General features: G+C 52.3%; 2 protein-coding genes across 2 annotated transcripts; one reads left to right on the top strand and one right to left on the bottom strand.

The window, feature by feature from the left end:
• The first annotated feature begins 12,049 nt into the window (after positions 1-12,049).
• LOC149810474 (E3 ubiquitin-protein ligase TOM1-like) lies at positions 12,050-12,893 on the top strand. Its single transcript, XM_089994249.1, has 2 exons — positions 12,050-12,055; positions 12,498-12,893. The coding sequence occupies exons 1-2, from the start codon at positions 12,050-12,052 to the stop codon at positions 12,891-12,893; spliced, it is 402 nt and encodes a 133-aa protein (XP_089850375.1).
• Positions 12,894-15,500: 2,607 nt separating this feature from the next.
• LOC149810475 (14-3-3-like protein) lies at positions 15,501-19,043 on the bottom strand. The gene is made up of 4 exons (XM_089994247.1): positions 18,765-19,043; positions 18,420-18,623; positions 16,354-16,593; positions 15,501-15,775 (listed from the first exon to the last, which is right to left on the bottom strand). Exons 1-4 carry the CDS (start codon positions 19,041-19,043, stop codon positions 15,728-15,730), a joined length of 771 nt encoding a protein of 256 aa, XP_089850373.1. The 3' UTR covers positions 15,501-15,727.
• Between the last annotated feature and the right edge of the window lie 1,545 nt (positions 19,044-20,588).

Below are 20,588 nucleotides of genomic sequence, written 5' to 3' on the forward strand. Positions count from 1 at the left end.
TCAGAAAATACAGCCAGACATGCTGCACATGCGCACTTCACATCGTCCACCATTCTTATTGCAGGTTAATGGTTGTAGAAGGCGAGATATCGCCTACGCCACACGCCAGCACACCTTACAGGAAAAGGCAATGCGGGATACAATCACGGTGGACAAGCCACCTTCTGTACATTCATGTGCTTTCCAATTGCGTGTTTCATTCCTTTCTCCGTTCCTTTCTTGATTGACTCTGACATGAGCTAGGCGATAGGGTGCCAAATGGCGAGTGCAAATGACGCAAGCAGTGGCGCCCAAGCGAACATTGACCGCTTGGTATCTGCTGGCCTCGCAAGTGCAAGCAACTCTTCCGAGCTCAGGTGGGTGGACCACGCACGTAGGCGATGCCAAAGCGAAGGCAAAGTTGCAAGTTGGTTGAGGAGTGCCAGTGTAATTGCATACAAACCGCACCCAACTGCCTGAATACCGGGCAATTTATGGCCCATTACGCCAAATTCATGATATTACATGACCGCTACTGTCGACGAGCGCATGATCGCCGGACCGACCTTCATAGGCCCTTGAGCCGTCCGTCATGGTGTCCGTAGTGGTGGGGAACTGGCTCGGAAACGCCGTTGCATAGCGTACTTTAATGCCTTGTCCTCCTCTCGATGCCGCACACGCCCTCCACCTGTTGAAAACAACGCTGTACCCCCTGCAAAGATCGCCTTGCCTTACAAGCCGCACACATCTGTGTACACATAGCACATCGTACCCCGAGAACTCAGGTAACCAACAATTGGACCCAAGGGCTTTGCACAACTAGACAGAGATGCCTATACAGATGCATTCTATGCTCACGTCAGGCCCAGGCAGCTCTATCAAATCATAATATCGACATTGGACGGCCCTCCAAAGTTGGCATGGCATGTAAATGTCACAAGGTGGTGTTGAAGCTCCTATTTCGTCAACGCCTTCTCTCCTCGCGTGCTTTGCGAACTGCCTGGTGCGCTGCGAGTGAGCGTGATGCTTGACTTGCAGTCAGATGGCTGCCGCATACACTGGGATTCCCCAGGATGCCATTCTAGGGACAGCAGAACTGCCAAGGTACGGCAGGCCAACGATCGGGAGCATGTTGCCAGACTATATCAACGCGGAGGCCGAGTACATCTACCTTGCCTACACACGGGCAGGCTTCCAGAACATCCAGGAACTTCCGCACAACCTCAAGGCACACGAGGTGACGAAGCGGCGGCACGCAAAGCAGGAGGCGGCGCGGACAATGCTGCTAGGAACCACACTTCAGAATGGGAAAATCACAAACGCAGCAACCAAGGCAGTGACGAAAGTGCGCGGCCTATTTACGGAATTCGAGTACCTTCCAACGGCATATGACGCTTTGGCACAGCTGCGCAGCATGCAGAGGCAGGAGGGGGAAGCCAAGCGCTTGAGGGTATGCTTTCAGTAGCATTTTTATGAAACGCGCAAGTTGCAGTTTCTCGCCAAGTCATTTAAAACAAGGGCAGAGACACCATGTGAACCAGGAATTGTGTGATGCATATACCAGGAATGTGCAGAGGACATGAGAATGGCTGGGGCTAGTCAGATCTCAGCCTCTTGTGCTGCATCGAACAATCCCTTCCATTGGGGTAACAATGCCCTGCTGTGCTTGCTTTCGAGTGAGCTCCTGGCGCAGGCTCTTGTGGCAGCTCCGCCTCCCTACATCATCAGGAGCGCCCGATGACTGCGGCTGTCGAGGTTGCAGGAAAGCGCTGCACTGCTCGCACGAGTGTTAGCGCCTCGCCAAACGGTGTGATTTGCGGCTCCAGATGCCTGAAAATGCATGAATTTGCTGGACAGAAATGGAGGCCGGTCTCTATTCTGACAAAGCACTGACGAGTGGGCTGTTACCACACTTTTAAAGGCGAAAACGATACCTGGCGAGTCACAATTCCGAAAAGCTCGTTCAGAGCACCTACGAAGCCGCTGCTCACTCCATGTAACAATTTCTCCCTCTTGACCACACGGAAACTTGTTATCAGGCAGCCGCAACTCCAGATGCAAGTTCAGACTCAGCACTGCCATCACCACCGCCCAATGCGAGCTCGACATCACCGCAATCCTGTTTTCAGGTAGCTGGCCGGGAATTTGTGCCTTGTGGGCCGCATCGCGGACACAATGTGAAGTGGCTTGACGGCTTTGTAGACGGCATGGCATATCCGTATCTCACGGACCCATACGAGACGACCGAAGACCTCATGACTCAGGTCCGGTGGCACGAGGAGGCAAAGCGCATGGCAGACGCATTTGTACCAGCGTGCACAGCACAGCACCTCACCGACACGCCCACCAAAATCCTCCAGAGCGAGGTGCTGTATAAGATCTGGACGATGATTTCTGCCGACTGGGAGAGCTCAAAGGTGAGGCGATCGTAAAACTCGACACTATTTCTGGATTTCAGCTGCGCCTGTCGACATTCATGACACGATTGCACTATCAACTCTTCCTTCTTCTTTGACGAACAACCTTATTTACTGGCTTACCTCTTTTAACAGAGTGGCTCCCTTCCTCTCGCGTCTGGGGCTTTTGGTTGACTGCATCATGCAGTCAAGTGTTCTTGGAGAGGCAGAGTTGAGGTTTTCGTCTCTGCATAGCAGTGCGAGGTGGCCGCTTGAGATGAATCGGCGTGCAGCGCAACTTGCGCCTCAGCCCAGGAACATCTAGCCACCGATGTCATGTACCGTCATGTTTCTGTGCTAACATTACATGTGAAGTACTCTGCGTCCATGACAGACTTTCAATGCTCCTTGTCCCTCGATCGAGAAAGCCTAATGCCAGGTACAGGATCTCCTCGTTGCACTTGGGGTAGCCATTGTCCATGCATGTGGATGCGATAGTGCTGATAAATGATACAGCATCATCTAGCTTACGCGTGTACCCTTAAACAACGGGGTGCCAGAGAACCCACAAACTGCAGATCTCATGCGTTGTCGCGTTCCCCCCAATGGAGTTTGCATGCAGGATGCTGGTGTGCAGATAAGTTGCGATTCCCCCGATGCGTTTTGCATTCAGGATAATGGTTATGCAAACAACAAGGCATCCGACGGGAAAGGGTCTGGATCAGCGGCAAAAAGACAGCATGTGATCTGCGGATGCATGCAGATAACAATGTACCCAAACGCAAAGGGGTTCTGGATCATCAAAGTGCTCATCAACAGCGTCGACACGGAGGAAGGCCTCAAGGCGTACATGAACATCTTCATTAGGGGCAACGACGTCGTGAGGAAGTACAAACTGACCAAGGTTGTTGAGCACTGGAACATCACTCCCGGGGATGGCCACATCTACTTTGCACGTATGCTTCCACCCCTTCTATGTTCCCCAGACTGGAATTTGCGGGTCCAGACGCCTCAAAGATGCAAGCATTCCTGGGACTGCGATCGGGGCTGAACCCTTTCCTTACATAGATCAATCAATCAATCGGAATCACGACATGTCCTTTCCGTCGTGAAACACAGCGAGGGAGACGTACCCAGCGGGCTTCGGCCTCAGGCCCAGGCTGGTCGGCCCTTGGGAACAAGCGGCAAGTACCGCTCCACCGAACTCCAAAAACATGCATCAATGTCACCAACCGCAAAGGCGAGGCAACTCAGCACGGCGGCAAGAAAGGAAATGCAGGCACAGCGCCAAAGTGGCGGCATTCCTTGGGGAAATTCAGACCTTTAGCATGTTTGACTTAGTATTGCTTGACTGTCATGCCCGGGATGAAAAGGAGATTCTTCATGCTTCATACCAGCAAAATCACTCGCTGTCGGCAGTAAAGAAAATTGAAATACGCTCACCGAAAGGGTCGACAAAGGGTTGACAACATGAAACTCGCCATCAGAAACGAGTGCAAGTTGGGAAGCAGATTGCGGTGTGCCTCTTTGGCAACTGCCATGGCTTACATGGAGGCAGTTCTCTGACTCAATCGGCCAACATTGTCAGTTGCATAGCCAACGAACGACCTGTTGTCAGGCATTGCATGCGCCTGCTCGCTTCCAGCATGCATGTAAAGCTCATCGTTCACTTCGATGACACCACCCCTGTTCTTCTAGAGCACCGAGGGGAATGCATTCTATTGATGACAGAGCATGAGTCATCTTGTGACACGTGCAGTGCGGCCGCCATGGGTGCCACAATCCAACACGGATGCGTATTACACCTTGCACCCCGAGGCTCGTTCTTTCAAAGCAGCCGTCGTCTTTGAGGATTTCTCCGCGAAGACGCCGAGCGAAGTGCCTCTGAGCACGAGCAAGATCGTCCAGCGCACTGTCGCTCCGCATGGGCATCCACACGGCGCTCTACAAGCTGAGTTCTCCAATGCATCATTGAAGTCCGATTCGCGCGACGTGTACAACGCCACTGCTGCACTGTGCGTCAGCGAAGCTGCCCGAGACCGGACGGAGGCACGGAAACGCGACTTGCATAGCCACCTGGCGGAGCTCGAGCGTGCCAAAAACTGAACGTGAGAGCTGCTCAGTCGTAGCTTTGCAATGATATTGTTATGAGTCCGCCCTGTATCGCTAGGCTTTGGAATGAAACATTCTGGGGGTTGATATGCAATTCTTCAATGAAAAATGGGCCTTGGCGTGATTACCAATTGATTTGGTTTGTTTTTTGAGAGGGGCAAGTCCTAAAAGGAAGGTAGGTCCTCATTCATCTCCTGAAATTTTTACTCCACTCTTCAGCAACCTCTCTGAGCATGTCGCTACACTCTGCAAAATGATTACGGATGGGCTTGGATAACTGCGCAGCGAGAAGAGGCTAACGCACCCGAATCTCGAGATGCGTCCCCTGTGACGTGCGTGATGTCGGACATGTGCATCACCATCGCGGAATCAATGACACAATGCAACACATATTATTTGCAAGAAACCGTTTCTGTTTCAAATGCTATTTTCCCACTGGGATGCACCCATCTCCACTTCTGGCACAAAGGCCCTGATGGGTTGTCGATAGCAAGCACGACCTCGTGCTCCCTTACCTTCCCTAAACCAAGCACATAGTACTGATAAATAACAGAGGCGCTGCTGCCTGCGTTTTCAAGTAGCAGCTTCGTAAGAGCGCAGCTTGTGCTTGATCTACTGTCCTTCAGTCGCTATAACGCATTATTTTATAGCTTTCGCAGTTACAGTTCGATGAATTTCACTTTTTAAAAAGATTGGCACGCCCTCTTACTGGAAGGTTCGCTTCACTGGGCGATCCGAGACGTGCATGCGCCTTGATGAAAAGCTGACTCACCGATGCCTTCGATGCCAGACACTCTTGGACGAGATTCAGGCAAGTGCACATTCCCAAGAATGTCACCAGTCAATACTATGGTGCTCCATTGCTCATAGAGTGGTGGCTTTAGGAATGTACGTGCACATCAGCCGGATATCATCGTTTCTGGGGTTCCGCCACAGTCGCATACTGTCGCAGTTCTGATGATACAATGATTTCTTCAGCACGGGAAGACATAATACAACTTACTGACCGATATATGGGGCGTTTCACTTTTCAATCGTGAGTCCAAGTGGTCTCCTGGAGGACGCCATTTCTAGGAGTGTGCGTGATTAATGTATCGCGCTTGGCTTTATTTTCTGCATCGTCTCCAAGGTACGGGGCGATCACTTTACTTTGCCTGAATTGCACATAAAATCAGCGTTATGCATGCTTGATGCGTTGTTCAGCATCATGTGCTTATGTTCGCAAGCACAGCGCTGCATGCATGCGCGTTGATAATTGAGAGCGAGCTTTCATGCTGTGTGCGCAAGAACCGAGATGTGGCAAAATGCAAAGCTTGCTGGACGTGGAGCATTCTGCCAGCTGCGTTTGTCCTTGATGTACAGGCAACATCACCTCGAGCAGAGGGGCCTCGTGTTCACAGGCATGCGCACACTCGTGTGCGAGGCGCTTCACATCTCGCTCACAGGCGTATGACTGGTTGCTGTGACTTCTGAAACAAGGCCTTTCTAGTGACTATCTTGACTTGTACCATGAACGAGGTGAAGTGCGAAATCATGCACCATACGCCAGTCCGGATCCTGCGTGTGTAGTGCCATGGTTTGCCTGAGGGTGCAAACAGTTTGCGGTTCCGTCTGGGACGTTGCCGACCTCCACTTGGCCGTCATGCAGGTCCTGCTTTTTGGAAGGGCCGCGCGACTGGATATCCACCGCAGCACCAACGAGGCATGTGAGCGCTGCATGGTGCGTCCCGTTCTGTTGAAACACATAATACCACATGCACGTCTCTGTATCACTGGCGCAATGTGCAAACCTACCTCGTGTGTTGCGGTTCATCTCGCGTGGTGCACGTCCACACGCCGTGAGATGCTGTTGTCACCCTGCCAGTGCCACTCAGCTCGCGGCTGTCACCTTGTAGAATTGCAGCTCAGTGGCCAATGCAAATCGTGAGTCAATGCTACACTGCCCGCAGTCATCTGATCGCCGCATATCCCTGGGCTCATGGCCACCGCAGTCAATGAAGACGAGGCTGAATCCTGAACGCAGCAAAAGAATGGAAACCTCCCTGCCATTTCCTGGCTGCTAGCTACTGGCGTGCGAGCAGACCATTACCGACAAGGACGGCTGGACACCCCTGGCATGGGCGGGTTGCAAGTCGGCGCTTACCAAATACTTGCAGCGAGCCGAACGCTAGTCAAACAACGGATTTTGGAGGTGGTCACCAGCGTTCGGATGCCTACCTGTACGTGTGTGATGCCTTGCTGGCTTCGGGCGCAGCTGTTGACCATGCAGGGCATGACGGGAGGACAGCTCTCATGCTCGCTGCTCAGTTTGGCCTCTATGCCGCATGCTGGCTACTGTTGAGTGCGGGAGCGACGATGGATCTTGCCGGAAATCATGGTGTAACAGCGCTCATGTTCGCATGAAGACATGGCAATGAGGCAGTGTGCCAGCTTCTGCTCGGCGCCGGTGCAGCCGTGGATCTGTCCAAAGAGTGACGCTGTGACTGCGCTGATGCTGGCTGCAGAATACTGCAATAAGGCTGTATGCCGGCTTCTGATTGACGCTGGTGCAACAGTGGATCTTGTAAACAGTAATGGAGGGACGGCGCTGATGCTTGGCTGCGGGAAATGGCCGTGAAGCGGTGTGCCAGCTTTTGGTCAACAACGGAGCAGCCGTGGATCTGGCAAGTAACAGTGGGTTGACAGCGCTGATGCTGGCTGCGGGATTTGGCAACAAAGCTGAATGCCAAATTTTGATCGGTGTTGGTGCAACCGTGGAGCTGGCAAGCAGCAGTGGGTTGACCAGCACTGATGTTGGCTGCGCAAAATGGCCATGTGGCGGTATGCCAACTTCTGCTGGTACAGGTGCATCTATTGATCAGGGAGACAGTGAAGCGCTGACGGCGCTTATGCTGGCTGCATACTACGGCCACGCTGCGGTATGCTACTGTCTGCTCTGTGCTGGGGCGGCGTGGACCTGGCAAACGGATTTGGTAAGACGGCGCTGATGTGGGCTGCTCATCAAGGCCATGAGGCGGTATGCCAGCTTTTGATCGACGCCGGTGCAGCCGTTGACCTGGCAAACAAAGATGGGGTGACGGCGCTGATGATGGCTGCGAAACATGGCAATGCAGCGGTATGCAGCTTTTGATCGGCGCTGGTGCAGCCATAGACCTGGCAAACAGATTTGGGAAGACGGCGCTGATGTTTTTGACTGTTCTGAATGGCAAGGAGGCGGTGTGCCAGGTTTTTGACCTGCGCTGGTGCAGCCTTGGATCAGGCAACCAGTACAGGTGAGACGGCGCTTAATGATGGCTTGTAGAACATGGGAATGCGGCGGTATGCCACTTTCTGCTTCGCGCTGGTGCGGCTGTGGACCTGGCAAACAGCTCTGGCAAGACGTCGCTGATGATGGCTGCGCACAGAAGTGATGAGGCGATATGCCAGCTTTTGATTGGCGCTGGTGCAGCCTTGGATCTGGGAACAAGTTTCGGTGCGACGGCGCTGATGCTAGCAGCGGCCATGGGCAAGGAGGCGGTCTGCCAGATTTTGATCAGTGCTGGTGCAACCGTAGATCTGGTCCAAGATAGTGGTCGGACGGCGCTGATGTTTGCTGCTCACCAAGGCCATGAGGCGGTGTGCCAGCTTTTGATCAGCTTCGGTGCAACCGTGGATTTGGCAAACAATGATGGGGTGACGGCGCTGATGCTGGCTGCGCAAGAGGGTAAGGATGCGGTATGCCGATGTCTGCTCTGCGCCGGTGCAGCTGTAGATAAGCAAAACGATGAGAGTTTCACGGCGCTAATGCTGGCCGTGTACCACAACAATGAGGCAGTATGCCAGGTTTTGATTGACGCAGGTGCAGACGTGGCTTTTGCAAACAGTCATGATGAGACAGCGCTGATGTTTGCTGCTCACCACGGCCATGAGGCGGTGTGCCAGCTTTTGATTGGCGTTGGTGCAGCCGTGGATTCGGCAAACAATGATGGGCTGACGGCGCTGATGCTGGCGGCGCAAGCGGGTAAGGAAGTGGTATACAGGCGTCTGCTCGGCGCTGGTGCAGCTGTTGATGAACAAAACAGTGAGAGCATCACGGTGCTAATGCTGGCTGTGGACCACGACAGGGAGGTGGCATGCCAGGTTTTGATTGGCAATGGGGCAGACGTAGATCTCGCAAACAGTGATGGGCTGACGGCGCTGATGCTGGCGGCACAGAACGGCAATGAGGTGGTGTGCCAGCTCTTGATGGGCGCTGGTGCAACCGTGGACCGGGCGAGCAATGCTGGGACCACGGCGCTGATGTTTGCTTCGCGAATCGGCATTCCGGTCATATGCTGGCTTTGGGTCAACGCGGGTGCATCCTTGGATTGGGCAAACAGTGCTGGGACCACAGCGTTGATGCTGGCTGCACTTAACACCAACCGCGCAAAGTGCCACATTTTGATCGGCGCTGGGGCTGCCTTGGGGCTGGCAGACAAACAAGGTTACAAGGCCCTCATGCGTGCTGCTGAAAGGGGCAATGAAGCCATGTGCCGACTTCTCATCAATGCCGGTGCTGCTGTTGACACGACTGCCAATGATGGGCAGCCAGTGTTGATGAGTGCTGCGTATGGGAACTGCGTGAGCGTTTGTCAGCTTCTCATTCAGGCCGGCGTACCGGTGGAAGCACGCAACCATGATGGTGCAACGGCGCATGCGATTGCTGCGGAAAGAGCGAGCACGGAGGTTGTACGCACTCTGCTTGCCGTCGGTGCCTCGCCAACCATCGCCGACATAAACGGTGCAACACCATTTGTCCGGGCGGCACTTGCACATCGGAGCGAAGCGCTGCTCCTTCTCCTGCACAGCCCGGGAACCGAAGCGCCTGCTGAAACTGCTGTGCACATCAGTGTCAAGCCCGGCAAGGATGCCGTACGCGTGCTCTTCTTCCCTTTGTGGGAACTCGACGTCGTTGCTCGCACCTTTCCCTTGCCAAGCCGCATCACCTACTTCCATGGCTGCCTCACAAGACAGTGGCGTCGGCCGACATTGTCAGGTACTTTGGAAGGCAGCATGTGATGAATTCTTCTGCACTGAAGCTGGAGGATTGAAGAGGTGTGCGCCCCACTGACCTGCCATCACGGCAACTACTCTGTCCTGAATATCGCATGAGAGCTACTTTATACATCTCTTTCGCCCTTGGTCCACCTATGGTCAAGCGATTAAACTGCCACCTTCGATTCGAGAGGTCATGCGTTTGAATGTGGGCCCAGCGCAAGCGGTTTTTCGGTGTGCCCAGGACACATATGGTTAGGTAATTTGCTCTTGCAGCGAATTCCGCCGTAGATTATGCCTGCCAACATTCGGCGGCGTCCAAATCTCCATTCTTTCATCATTCGCCCTTGGTATCATCCCAAGGTGTGGGTGGCCAAAGTTCCCATGAGTATGCTGTGAGACACGGTATGTATATCTTATGAAGTGGCCCCAGCTTTCCTTAGTTATTTGCCACGTCCGTGCTGCGGCGGCCTGCGGCACACCGACTACTTCCATCTGTTGACTGAATCATGCAATATAACGCCATCTCCTTTCTGCCGCAACACACGGCGAGACGTACCCAGGGGGGTTTGGCCTCAGGGCCACGCTGGTCGGCATGCATCCAAGCGCATGGACACGCTGTGCAGGAAAGAGCTGCTCCGATCGGTCTGTTTGCAGTTGAACACCTTGATGGATGGCGAACTTGCCCACAAAAAGCTCCAGGTGACATACACCGACAGCACAGGCACCACCGACGAAGGTGGAGTCCGCCGAGACTCCACATGGGCACCAGTGCTTAGCCAGACCCTTTGATTTTTCAGGTCCAGATACCCAAAAATACATGGATTTCTGGGACAAAGATGGGTCCGGCACCCATTCTGGCGAAGTACTGATGGGAACCCCCCTGAGGTCATGCATACCATTTGCTGATGTTGTAATGCAGTAAACACTCAAACCAACTGCATGGACGCATCGCGAGTTTGACTCTCTCCTCGTGCACCTGCGTACGGGCATGCTCCTCGACCCTGCTTGTGGCGCACAATGGCACGTGCCTAACTGCCTCCTTGTGTCAAAAGACATTTTTGGATAGTAGTAGCCATTCCCAAGTAGTTCTTGGAGTTGCCAATGTCCATGTGGATGCGGTAGTGTTGTAAAAAGATACATCATCATCAGTAGCTCTATGTAATGATTTCCATTACATATTGCTCGCAAATGATGCAACTATTGGAGCAGGCAAGGGCAAGAGTTGCAATTTCTGGAATTTCAGGCGTGGTGCTCATATATGGATATGTACCGGTATGCTTAAGACGCCCTAGTTCAACATTCATGTCAGAGCAAATGTAGGTCGCAGTCGGCCACGAGGCTTGTTAACATGAACATTCATGCACGCTCAATGGCACCTCTCTGACATCAGACACTGCTGATAACAGAGTGACTGATGGTGGCATTCACGTGAGAGGCAGATGCTCGTGAACGCAAATCTCACGTTGCCAGCATTGCCTGCTGGTAGCCAGAGTCGAGGCAGGCGTTTGGGCAGCAGCTGACTGCGAGTGGCCTGTTCTGGGCGGACAACAGCAACTGCTTTCAGCCGGACCCCAACGCAGCTCTCGGTATGGAGGATGCCGCGCAAGACGACGACGGTGTGGAGCAGCTGTTCCTTCTGGTTAGACTCCTCGTTGGCAAGGCGCTGTGGGACCGCGGCATCTTTGGCGCACGCTTCTCCATGTGTGATCTCATGCCTCAGCTGTGATCGGGTGCTATCGAAGCACGCTCGAGCGAGACCTGGTGCAACACCTGCAGCTGCTTTTGGACAATGTGCCAACCACTGCTTTTGTGCCTATTCCGAACATCTTATTATCATTGTGAGCTTTCCAAACGTCCCCACCTCGGCAGGCGAACGCCACCTTAGTCATATCCTGCTCTTCTTTGGGCTGACTCACCTGACGTAAACCGTAATCCTGGTGACAATTCTGATGTCATGAACGTGCGGACCTGCGCTCCTGCAGTTCTGTGCAGCAGCATTGCAAAGACAGTGCGTGCCGTGCAGCCCGTTCTTGAAGTTACTGCAAGGGCAGGAGCCAAGCATGGAGGATCTGCAAGCCGTTGACCGTGACAAGTATCGCTACCTCACCAGTTTAATGCACTTGAGTGAGGCAGAGCTGGCCTGAGAGGAGCTCACCTTTGGGTGGCCCAAGTTCCCTCCGTTGCCTGCCGCCAGCGGCCCCGGCGAGAATCGATACTCCCAGCGCGACCCCCGAGCGGAGCTTGAAGCCCTCAGTGTGCACGGCAATTACGCAGAAGAGCTCCTTGAAGCACTCAAACCCGGGGCCCTAGAAACAGAGGTGCGGACACTTGGCAGTTGTTCAACCAGCCTAAACGGAGCATCACGTGCAAAATCTCATCTGATCCAGCTCTTGGAATCTCAGTCCAGCGGGCAACGCTATTACGCCCCTGCTGTGCGGCGAAAGATCAATCACCACCTGACCTCTTTTACAGATTGCTAAGGGAGGTTTTGCTGACAGGCGGAGCATGGCAATACCTCACTTGCCACTTGTGTAATTGTGGTGAAAATGCTGGTACAGTGCGCGCTTGTCTACAGTATTGAAGCAAAGTATTCAAACAAAAACGCTCAAAATCGGCTTAGAGATCAACATCTCCCGAAACCTAGATTATGTTGGTATGAATTTGACGTGATGGGGTGCAATATCAATGTGATGTACATTAAATAACTGTCACGGGTCGGGCAAAGAGACGCTCCGGGAAGGTTTGACACACACATTAGGAGATTGCATGCTGAAAAGTTTGCATCTCCCTGGTTTAAATACTTAGCGGTGATTCAGTGCTGCATCATTGAAAGAATCTGGCGGAGGCCATTTCCCACATGAGGAACTCCATACAAAGCACATTCAGTTCTTCACTTCAAGGATGCACGGCCACCATCTGATGTGTGGAAACTATGGAAATGAAGCTGCGTGTGGGTAGGTGACGTGTGTAAATGAAGCTGCGTGTGGGTGTTAGGTGACGGTCGCCAACTGCGAGGAGTACGTGCAGCTGCTGGCTGAGCAGACACTCGTGCCGCCAGCCAGCCGCTGCTACATCCGCCAATTTCAGCTCGGGCTGTGGTCCCTCGTCCCAAAGGAGCTCCTGCGCCTTTTCAGTACCGAAGAGCTCAGTACGCTGATCTCTGGTGTGACCATCACCGCCGCCCGCCTGCGTGAGATTGTTGCTGTTGAAAACGCGGGGGATAAGCGCAGCCAGCGCAAGGCTGGGTGGCTGTGGGAGGCGCTGCAGGAGAGAGAGGAAGAGGAGGGGAGGGGCCTTCTTGACGAACTCACGCCCTTCCTCCCCAAGCTGCTTACCTTCATCACCGGTGTCAGTTCTGTTGTTGTGCAGCGTTGTGAGGATTCTGCATGACTAGCTGATGCAACTGATGCAGAGTCTTGCAGTCTCTTCGGGGCTGATAAGGTCATACGTTGTTGATGTCAAACTTATCAACGAAGGGCCATGGAGTGTGCTGCAGTTGGGTGTTTGGGTCCCCGTCCCGATTGCTACGAATGCAGAACTCGGATCGTATACGATGGATTACATGAAAACACCATTCATGTTGATCACCAGGTAACGCAAAAGTTCAGAAATTGTGGATTTCTAAGTTTTGTGTGCATGCCTGCGTTTTGTGTCGATCAAATGTTAACAATGATGGTTGACAATACCAATAGCGATGACAGGTTGCACACTGTTCAGGCTGGACTGGGCAGCTGGACTGCAGGCGCATCACACATTTATTGAAGGGGGGGAAGGGATCAGGGCTCCATGGTTGATATGAGGATGCTTGGCTAGTGCTCTATCTTTGGTCTCAAGAAGTGCTTGCCGGAATTCGCAACGTCACTCGGGAATCCCACGCAGGAAGCGAGGCTCTGCCTGCTGGGCCGAACGTGCAGTGTGGTTTCATCACTCTGGGCTTTCACGCCGAGCAGGCGATGGGCTTCCCCAGGGCCAGCACTTGTATCAGGCGGATGGACTTCCCTTCACAGGGGTACACAAGCAAGGAGCAGCGGGCGGTCAGCCTGCAAGCCGCTGTTCGTAACGCGTATACAGCAGGCGGCGAGTTTCACCTTGCCTGCGTCGTGCAACAGGGATCTCTAGACGTGCATAGACACAACCTGCAGTCCCGCCAAGCGAGAGATGGCGATTTTGTTTTCAGGCATACTTCGTACTGTGAGTACATTTGTCTTGCACCATCAGTCAGATCTCTCCGAGTGACAAAACACATTCCAGCACGTTGTGTGCGAACATCCCAATTGTGTCGTTCCCAGCTGGGCATCAACCGAGAAGATAGAGACAACTTGTTTCCGTTGCGGCATGTTTTAACTCATTTATAACGAGGATGGGCTAAGCAAGACCTTTCAGCACAGAATGGCACACAACATGCTGACGTGGACCACTCACCTGAAGAAGAGCTGCAGGTGTACCGTAGCAGCAACTGCTAACAGACTGCCGAGCGTTTCGGATTGTCACATGATGTGACACTTGTGGGTGCAAAAGGACAGTAAGCTCCTTCGCCAGAATTCCCTAAATAATGACATGCCACCTCCACCTACCCGTAGTAAATTAGACCGATGGCCGCTTGTGCTGTGACGTGACCATTTTTCTTTTATTAAAGGGCCAACTATTGTGGCCTAATTCCGAAACGTGACAATGTCACATTCTTTATTGGGCCATGCCATCTTTTTGGTCGAGCGCCGCAGGCGAATTTTTTTTTTATATGGAGGCCCACAACGTTTTGTTACCAGCAGGCATTCACACGAGCACCACGAACCAATCTTGGGACACAAGCAGCAAGGTACATTGCACACAACGCAGAAACGTCTTCAGCAACCACTCACAATCCTCATGATGCACATGCAACAAGGTACCTACCGATGCAATGCAATATAAATGATGGATCTTTGTATCTGTACATGCAACAAGGTCCACACCGATGCAATGCAATACAAGTAATGGAGCTCATGCGGGGTACCCCAATTGGCACCGTTGTTAACTAGGAATACATCAGGGTACAGGACTGTACAGCGACTTCGCTGGGGCTCAGGGTTCTGGCAGGTTGCGCGCTGGCCGTAGGATTTAGAAAAATTTTCGAGCGTGACAGCGTGACAGGGCGCATTTCTTATTGGGCCAACTTTGTTGGCCGAGATTTTTTTTCCGTGACGCTTGACAGCAGTAAACCCTATAGATTTGTGGCCCTTTCTTTCCAGGCGTGACGTGACACGGCCATCGGTCTAATTTACTACGGGTAGCGCTTGAAGTACCAGACCGCTGACCCCAACGGCTACACCTTTGTCACATTGTCGCATGAGTCCTACGGCCGACTGGGAAAGCCGGCAACTGAGCTGCTCAACACCCTGGCCATTGTTGCGAGTGCCGCGGGCGTCGTGCTCAAGGGCGACTTTGTTGAGAGTGCATTGCGTGAGCTCAGTGTCTCTTTGTGCAGGGGGAATGGATACATGTACAGAAGCGGCCTAGGAGTTTTTGCGACCTTGGCTGGTGGAGCTTTCGAAGAGGGCCTGCTAGTTCCAATTGCTGATATTCCCTGAGGGGTCTTTGTACCTTTCCGAGAGTGTGTTGGTTTACTGGTACAGCTCGAGCTTTGATGATTCTGCTTCTCTGCGTAATGAAATGTACTACGGGTAGCACAATGGATAACTGTCCCCACACCAACCTGACAAATTTAAAAACCTTTTTTATAACGATTATATTAATCGAGTCGAAATTTTGAGCTTTCACTTCTAAACGCGAGACCAAGCCGATTTGTTGGTATTGTTACGGCATTGCTGATGTCAGCAGTAATGCGCAGCCCCAATCGAGTATCTCGATCCAATCGATGGCAAGACTGCAACATTCAGGATATTACAAGACATGACCTGGACGAGCCGTTGCGCAAGGCTGATGGCAAGGTCCCCACAGCGAGTATGCTTGCAACCGCTGAGGTCAGTACGCTACAACCGACAATTGCTGTCGGGTTCACCTTGAGTTGCTTGATTAACTCAAGCAACAAATCTTGCAACCAAAGCTTTGGTTGCTGATCTACGGACTGTTCTGTCAATGCATATTCCTGGCGTGGGTTATAGCTAATGGTATCAGCGATCAGTCCCACGGCATCAATGTACCATCATGCATATGCTGGAAAGGCTAAGCGGGAAGAAGATTGTGACAGGCATATGGAGCAGCTTGGCTGAATTCAGCTGGCCAATTTATGAGTCAGCCTCCTCGATTTTCATGTCGCCAGGTCCCTCCGTTTCCTGCAATTGCAAACGGCACGATCAGAACGATAGAAGAGGGGCAATTTCCTGAGCCAAGGTGACAAGTGCTCCGTGCGATACATACACAGGTATCGCACCAGTGATTTGGACTGACCAATTGAAGCATTATTGGATTGCTTCATCCGTCCCCGCTTCCGCTGAATCTCGGAGCCCTTCAGCAGTCATGGCCTCATGGCCTCACACCAGGCTACAAAAGGTATGGCAAAGCATCCCTGAAGTGTCCCATGCAACCTAACATGCAGGAATTTGGCAGCAATAGCAAGAGCGAAATGCATCACCCCTGATGATGCAGCATGCTTTTAAACCGCTGCACCGGCATATCAACAACTCATGCACTGGCACATACAAATTCAGCATGCAATCTAGAATTTCATCAGCCAAATGGCGGAAACTGGCTCTTGTCAACATGTCTGCGAACATGGTAGGGTACCGGTGCCAGATCTTCACTTCTGCTAATGTGGTGCATCAGCAACGTCAATGGCAAGTCCGGCAACTCATTGAAATATATCACGCGACGTGGGAGAGCACAGGTCGGACACGCTTGGAAGGCACCATACCTGAACATCGGATGTCCACAACGTGAGGTTGTCGCGGAGAAGCTGCATGATGAGGGTGGAGTCCTTGTAAGACTCCTCGCCAAGGGTGTCTAGCTCGGCGATCGCGTCGTCGAACGCCTGCTTGGCCAGATGGCAAGCACGCTCAGGGGAGTTGAGGATCTCGTAATAGAACACCGAAAAGTTGAGCGCCAGACCGAGGCGGATAGGATGGGTGGGGGCCAGCTCCACCAGGGCGATGTCCTGCACATAAGAAGGCAGCGATCAAGATCGTTCTGGTGGTGATGAGACACCGATTGCCATATCAACATCATTATCACATTCCTGTATACACAAGCGAGCTTGACTGGCAACAGCTCCACAATAGGTGCCACAGCACCCCTATTACGACGGTTGCATCTTGATGATGTCATCCAGCCATGGCGCACTATCCGGAAAAAAGAAGAAGATGACTGAAAGCCCCCAGACCAACATAACATCTCATTCTCTTCCTCCAACTTTATAATTGTGTCAAGTCACCATGGTTGATGGTGTGCTGGATGTGACATACATCGGTGTGCCAGATTGTCCGAAACATGCACTACGTACGACTTGCGCAGCAGCATGGATCGACTACAGTGTGAAATTGTTGTGGCTCGTGTAGCAACACAGATCGCCATGGCTCCTTCATAGATGGTGCTGAGCACTGGCTAGAGCCTGGAGCTCGAGCATGTTCCAATGCAGTAGCTTGTGCAGACCAGCAAGGGCGGGATATGGACATTGCAGAGGCGATTCAATATAAAGAGCACACTCAGATACTGATTGAAAATGCTGATTGAGCATACAATCCGCAAATGGAACAAATGAATGATCAAGCTCCAAACGTGACCGCTCACGTTCTGGCATGGTATCAACACAGTTGTTCCTTGTGTATGCTGGAAAACACTGCTGCAAAGCCTTTGTCTACACACTATCGCCATGAGAGCTACAAACAATGGCACATTGACTGTCCTACACCCACCTACATCGGACTCTATGCATGGGATGCTTTCCATAACTGCCAAACTTGTACCACCGCCCTTCACGAGTCTGACATCACAATCCAAAACATGCGCCAGGTCGTTTTTTTCGTAGCATGCTGCCTCCTCTGCACTTACTAGCTGACCATGATATGCAATGATTGGAGGGGCATGGCGTGATGACTCAGGGATTCCTTCCCTTCCTTGACACCACAAACCTCACATCCTCATGCATGGGTGGCCCCAACGAATGCACGACATGGAAAGTATACTGGCGACTGCAGCTGTGGTTCACAGGTGACTCCCATGATATCTGACTGCGGCTAAGCGTCTCATCCACGACAATCACGCCTATTCTGTGCCAGACGATGGACAAATGGTTAACCAAATGAGCGCTCTCTGATGGAAGTTCGTTGTGCACGCGTTGCAGTGCGCTCAACTCTCCTATCCAATACTTCGACTTTCAGCAGTCATGAATGAACCCTCCGCTTGCCTGCTTGTAGACGATTGTGCATTCGCTAATACAAGAATGGATAAAGTCCATACGCCCCAGAACTCGCATATCAGAAATCGGTATGACGTACATCAGAAGTTGCCACCCCAAGTGCCATCCTCGAGTACCACCGAAAATATACTCTGTCCACGATGCAGTGAAATATGCAGTCGTCAAGAGAGCATCTAGCTAAGGGCCACGGCCAATCCTACGGCCAGAAATGGTGTCGGCGACGCGTTCTCGCCAACGCGGCAAACAAATATGCTGCGCTATGTTTAAAACCAGATTTGCACAACCCAGTCCGGAAAGCTACGTGGAACACCGAAAAAATATATTTTGGTGATACCAAAAGTATCATGCAAAGGCCTTGCGTAACCATCTCTGCGGACAGTCGGTTTCCAGTGTCCCCAGCTGTGGCTATGTGTGTCACGATTGCAGCCTTGATAACGAGGTGACTCAATGCAATGAGATCCATGCTTGCATCTTTGACTTTTTCTTGGTTTGATGTTGCGACTGACATATGAAATGGCACGCAGCTGGCGTGGACTCTGACGTCCCCGCCAGGATGGTCCACACACCTGTGCGGCCTTGTAAGCCAACAATGTGTGCTCCGCTGACTCCTTGCGATCTTGCTGAGTCTTAAACTCCGCAAGGTACCGATGGTAATCGCCCTTCATCTTGAGATAAAACACCTTGCTTTCACCAGACGACGCAGAGGGGATCATGTGGTTGTCTAGCAAGTCCAGGATTGACAAGCAGATGTCCTGCAACTCCTTCTCAACCTGCGAAATCATGTAAATCAGCATGCAGTAATTACGGGCGCTGTCTCGAAACAAGGTCTCACGGAGGAACATGTGAGTGAGGACGGTCCAGTTCCGACAGCCAAGCATCCAAACAGGTCCAAAAAATGCCACCCAACGCACCACATGACGGTATTTCTTGATACGGTCCACATGAGGCCCGTTGCTTTTGCTCTCCTCCTTCTGCTCTATGCTGGAGATGATGCGCCAAGAGGCACGACGAGCACCAATAACGTTCTTGTAAGCGACGGAAAGCAGGTTTCGCTCCTCCACGGACAGCTCCTGCTCCTGAACCATTTTCGCCACTTTCTTCATTTCAGCAACCATTTCATCATAACGCTCAGCCTGCTCTGCGAGCTTGGCCATGTAGACACAGTCCTCTCGCTCAGTTGCACCCTCCATCGTTTCTATTCGTCAAAGGTCAAACAAAAGCTAAGGACGAGAACCGACTCAACGAGTCTCAGACAATAATATCTATGATGATGCTCTTGCCGGCTATATTGACGGGCAGTGATCGGGGCACGGAAGCAGAAATTGAGCCTGCAAATGAAAAGTGATAGCTTCCCTAACTGGCGAAAGGATGGGGGCGGTCACTTTTGGAGGCATGGGGGTCAGACCCCCTCCATCGCAGATTCCACCGACTTAGTCGTTGGATTACGTCATAGAACAGTCACTGGGTTACAATTGTTGCAACAACCACTATGTTACCATAAAGTGGTGATACCGTTTGCAAACTGGCCTGGGGAATTCTATTTAGCAGTACGTAACGCAAGCTTGTGTGTTGCGCGAGTTCTATGTGCACCTCAGCGGTGACCAGCGTTTGAACATGCTATCAACTGCGTTTGTGTTGAAGTTGCGTGCAACTTGAGACACGACGAAGACTTACTAATTTGTCGAAAAACTGTTGTAAATGGATTGTCTTTTAGCCACCTTCTCATGCAGTCGTCGCCAGTCAAAGTGTCATGGCCGTTATTAGCTAACCCAACCCTGGTGGGGGCATGGCAAAAGCTACATGCCGCTATTAAAAACGGTGTGCTGAAGGCGGCCATACGATCCGCGCGACCTGTGCTCAATGCCACAGTATCTGCATGATGCCATCAGCAAATGATGTATCTTACAGCACCAACAATTTGGCATGCTGGCTCACATTGCAGCACAGCACACAAACAAACAGCAGATGCCCCCAACAAGTCATGGCCTGGCAGCACTACGAGTCCATGGCAGCGGCGCCGTCGCTCGGCTCTTCAGCATCAGAAGCGACGAGGGCCTGCACAGCTTCTAAGAAATCCACGACACTCAATCCCTTGGGCTGCAAGCCAAACTGCGAGAGGTCAATGCGGCCAGTGCGAATCGCTGCACTGAAGCCTTGTAGCTGCTGCGCAAACTGCGCTGAGCGTGGAAGTGCCTCGAATGCCTTCTGCAAGCCATGGTACAGTCAGCCACCAATGAGCTTCAACATGCTTTGATGCAGAGCACAATGCATGTGGGAAAAAGCCGTGATAAGCCTTGCGCGCTTGCCAAGCTAGGTCTGTAAATCGATGGCCATACTAGTAAATGGTAAGAGCAGGCAGCAGGCGACAGGCTCAGGGATACCTCTGCCGAAGCGCCGCTCAATGGCCTAGTGGTACAGGTGAAGGTGAAAGTGCAACCTGACAGCTCACACATGCCGACAACTGCGCTCTGAATCCAAGCTCAATCGCAGAAGCACCAGTGCCTCATTCATCTGGTTGTAACAATTGATCGGACAGCCATCGTTCAGTGAAAGAGTGAGAACAAGGTGGCAGAGCTATTGGACTGGTGCATTTGTTGTCCGGAAACATCAGGGGACGCGTGATTCAGACGCAGACTGTCGCACAGGGATATACAGAACTGAGGCCCACTTGCCCCAGCAACTCCCGTGGCATTCCTGCCTGGACAACCGACTGCATCTGGCTCCTGGGCAGGAGG

The sequence above is a fragment of the Nuphar pumila genome, unplaced genomic scaffold (assembly GCF_984573655.1).
Source record: "Nuphar pumila unplaced genomic scaffold, dmNupPumi1.hap1.1 HAP1_SCAFFOLD_335, whole genome shotgun sequence".
Lineage (NCBI taxonomy): Eukaryota > Viridiplantae > Streptophyta > Magnoliopsida > Nymphaeales > Nymphaeaceae > Nuphar > Nuphar pumila.

What these genes read in the sequence shown, in the direction of transcription:
- LOC149810475 (XM_089994247.1), bottom strand. Translation starts at nt 19,043, where the DNA reads ATGGAGGGTGCAACTGAGCGAGAGGACTGTGTCTACATGGCCAAGCTC. An exon ending in TCAAGAAATACCGTCATGTG is followed by an intron (nt 18,624 to 18,764) that starts GTGCGTTGGGTG and finishes ATGATTTCGCAG; the next exon opens with GTTGAGAAGGAGTTGCAGGA. An exon ending in TGTGGACATCCGATGTTCAG is followed by an intron (nt 15,776 to 16,353) that starts GTATGGTGCCTT and finishes TTGCAATTGCAG; the next exon opens with GAAACGGAGGGACCTGGCGA.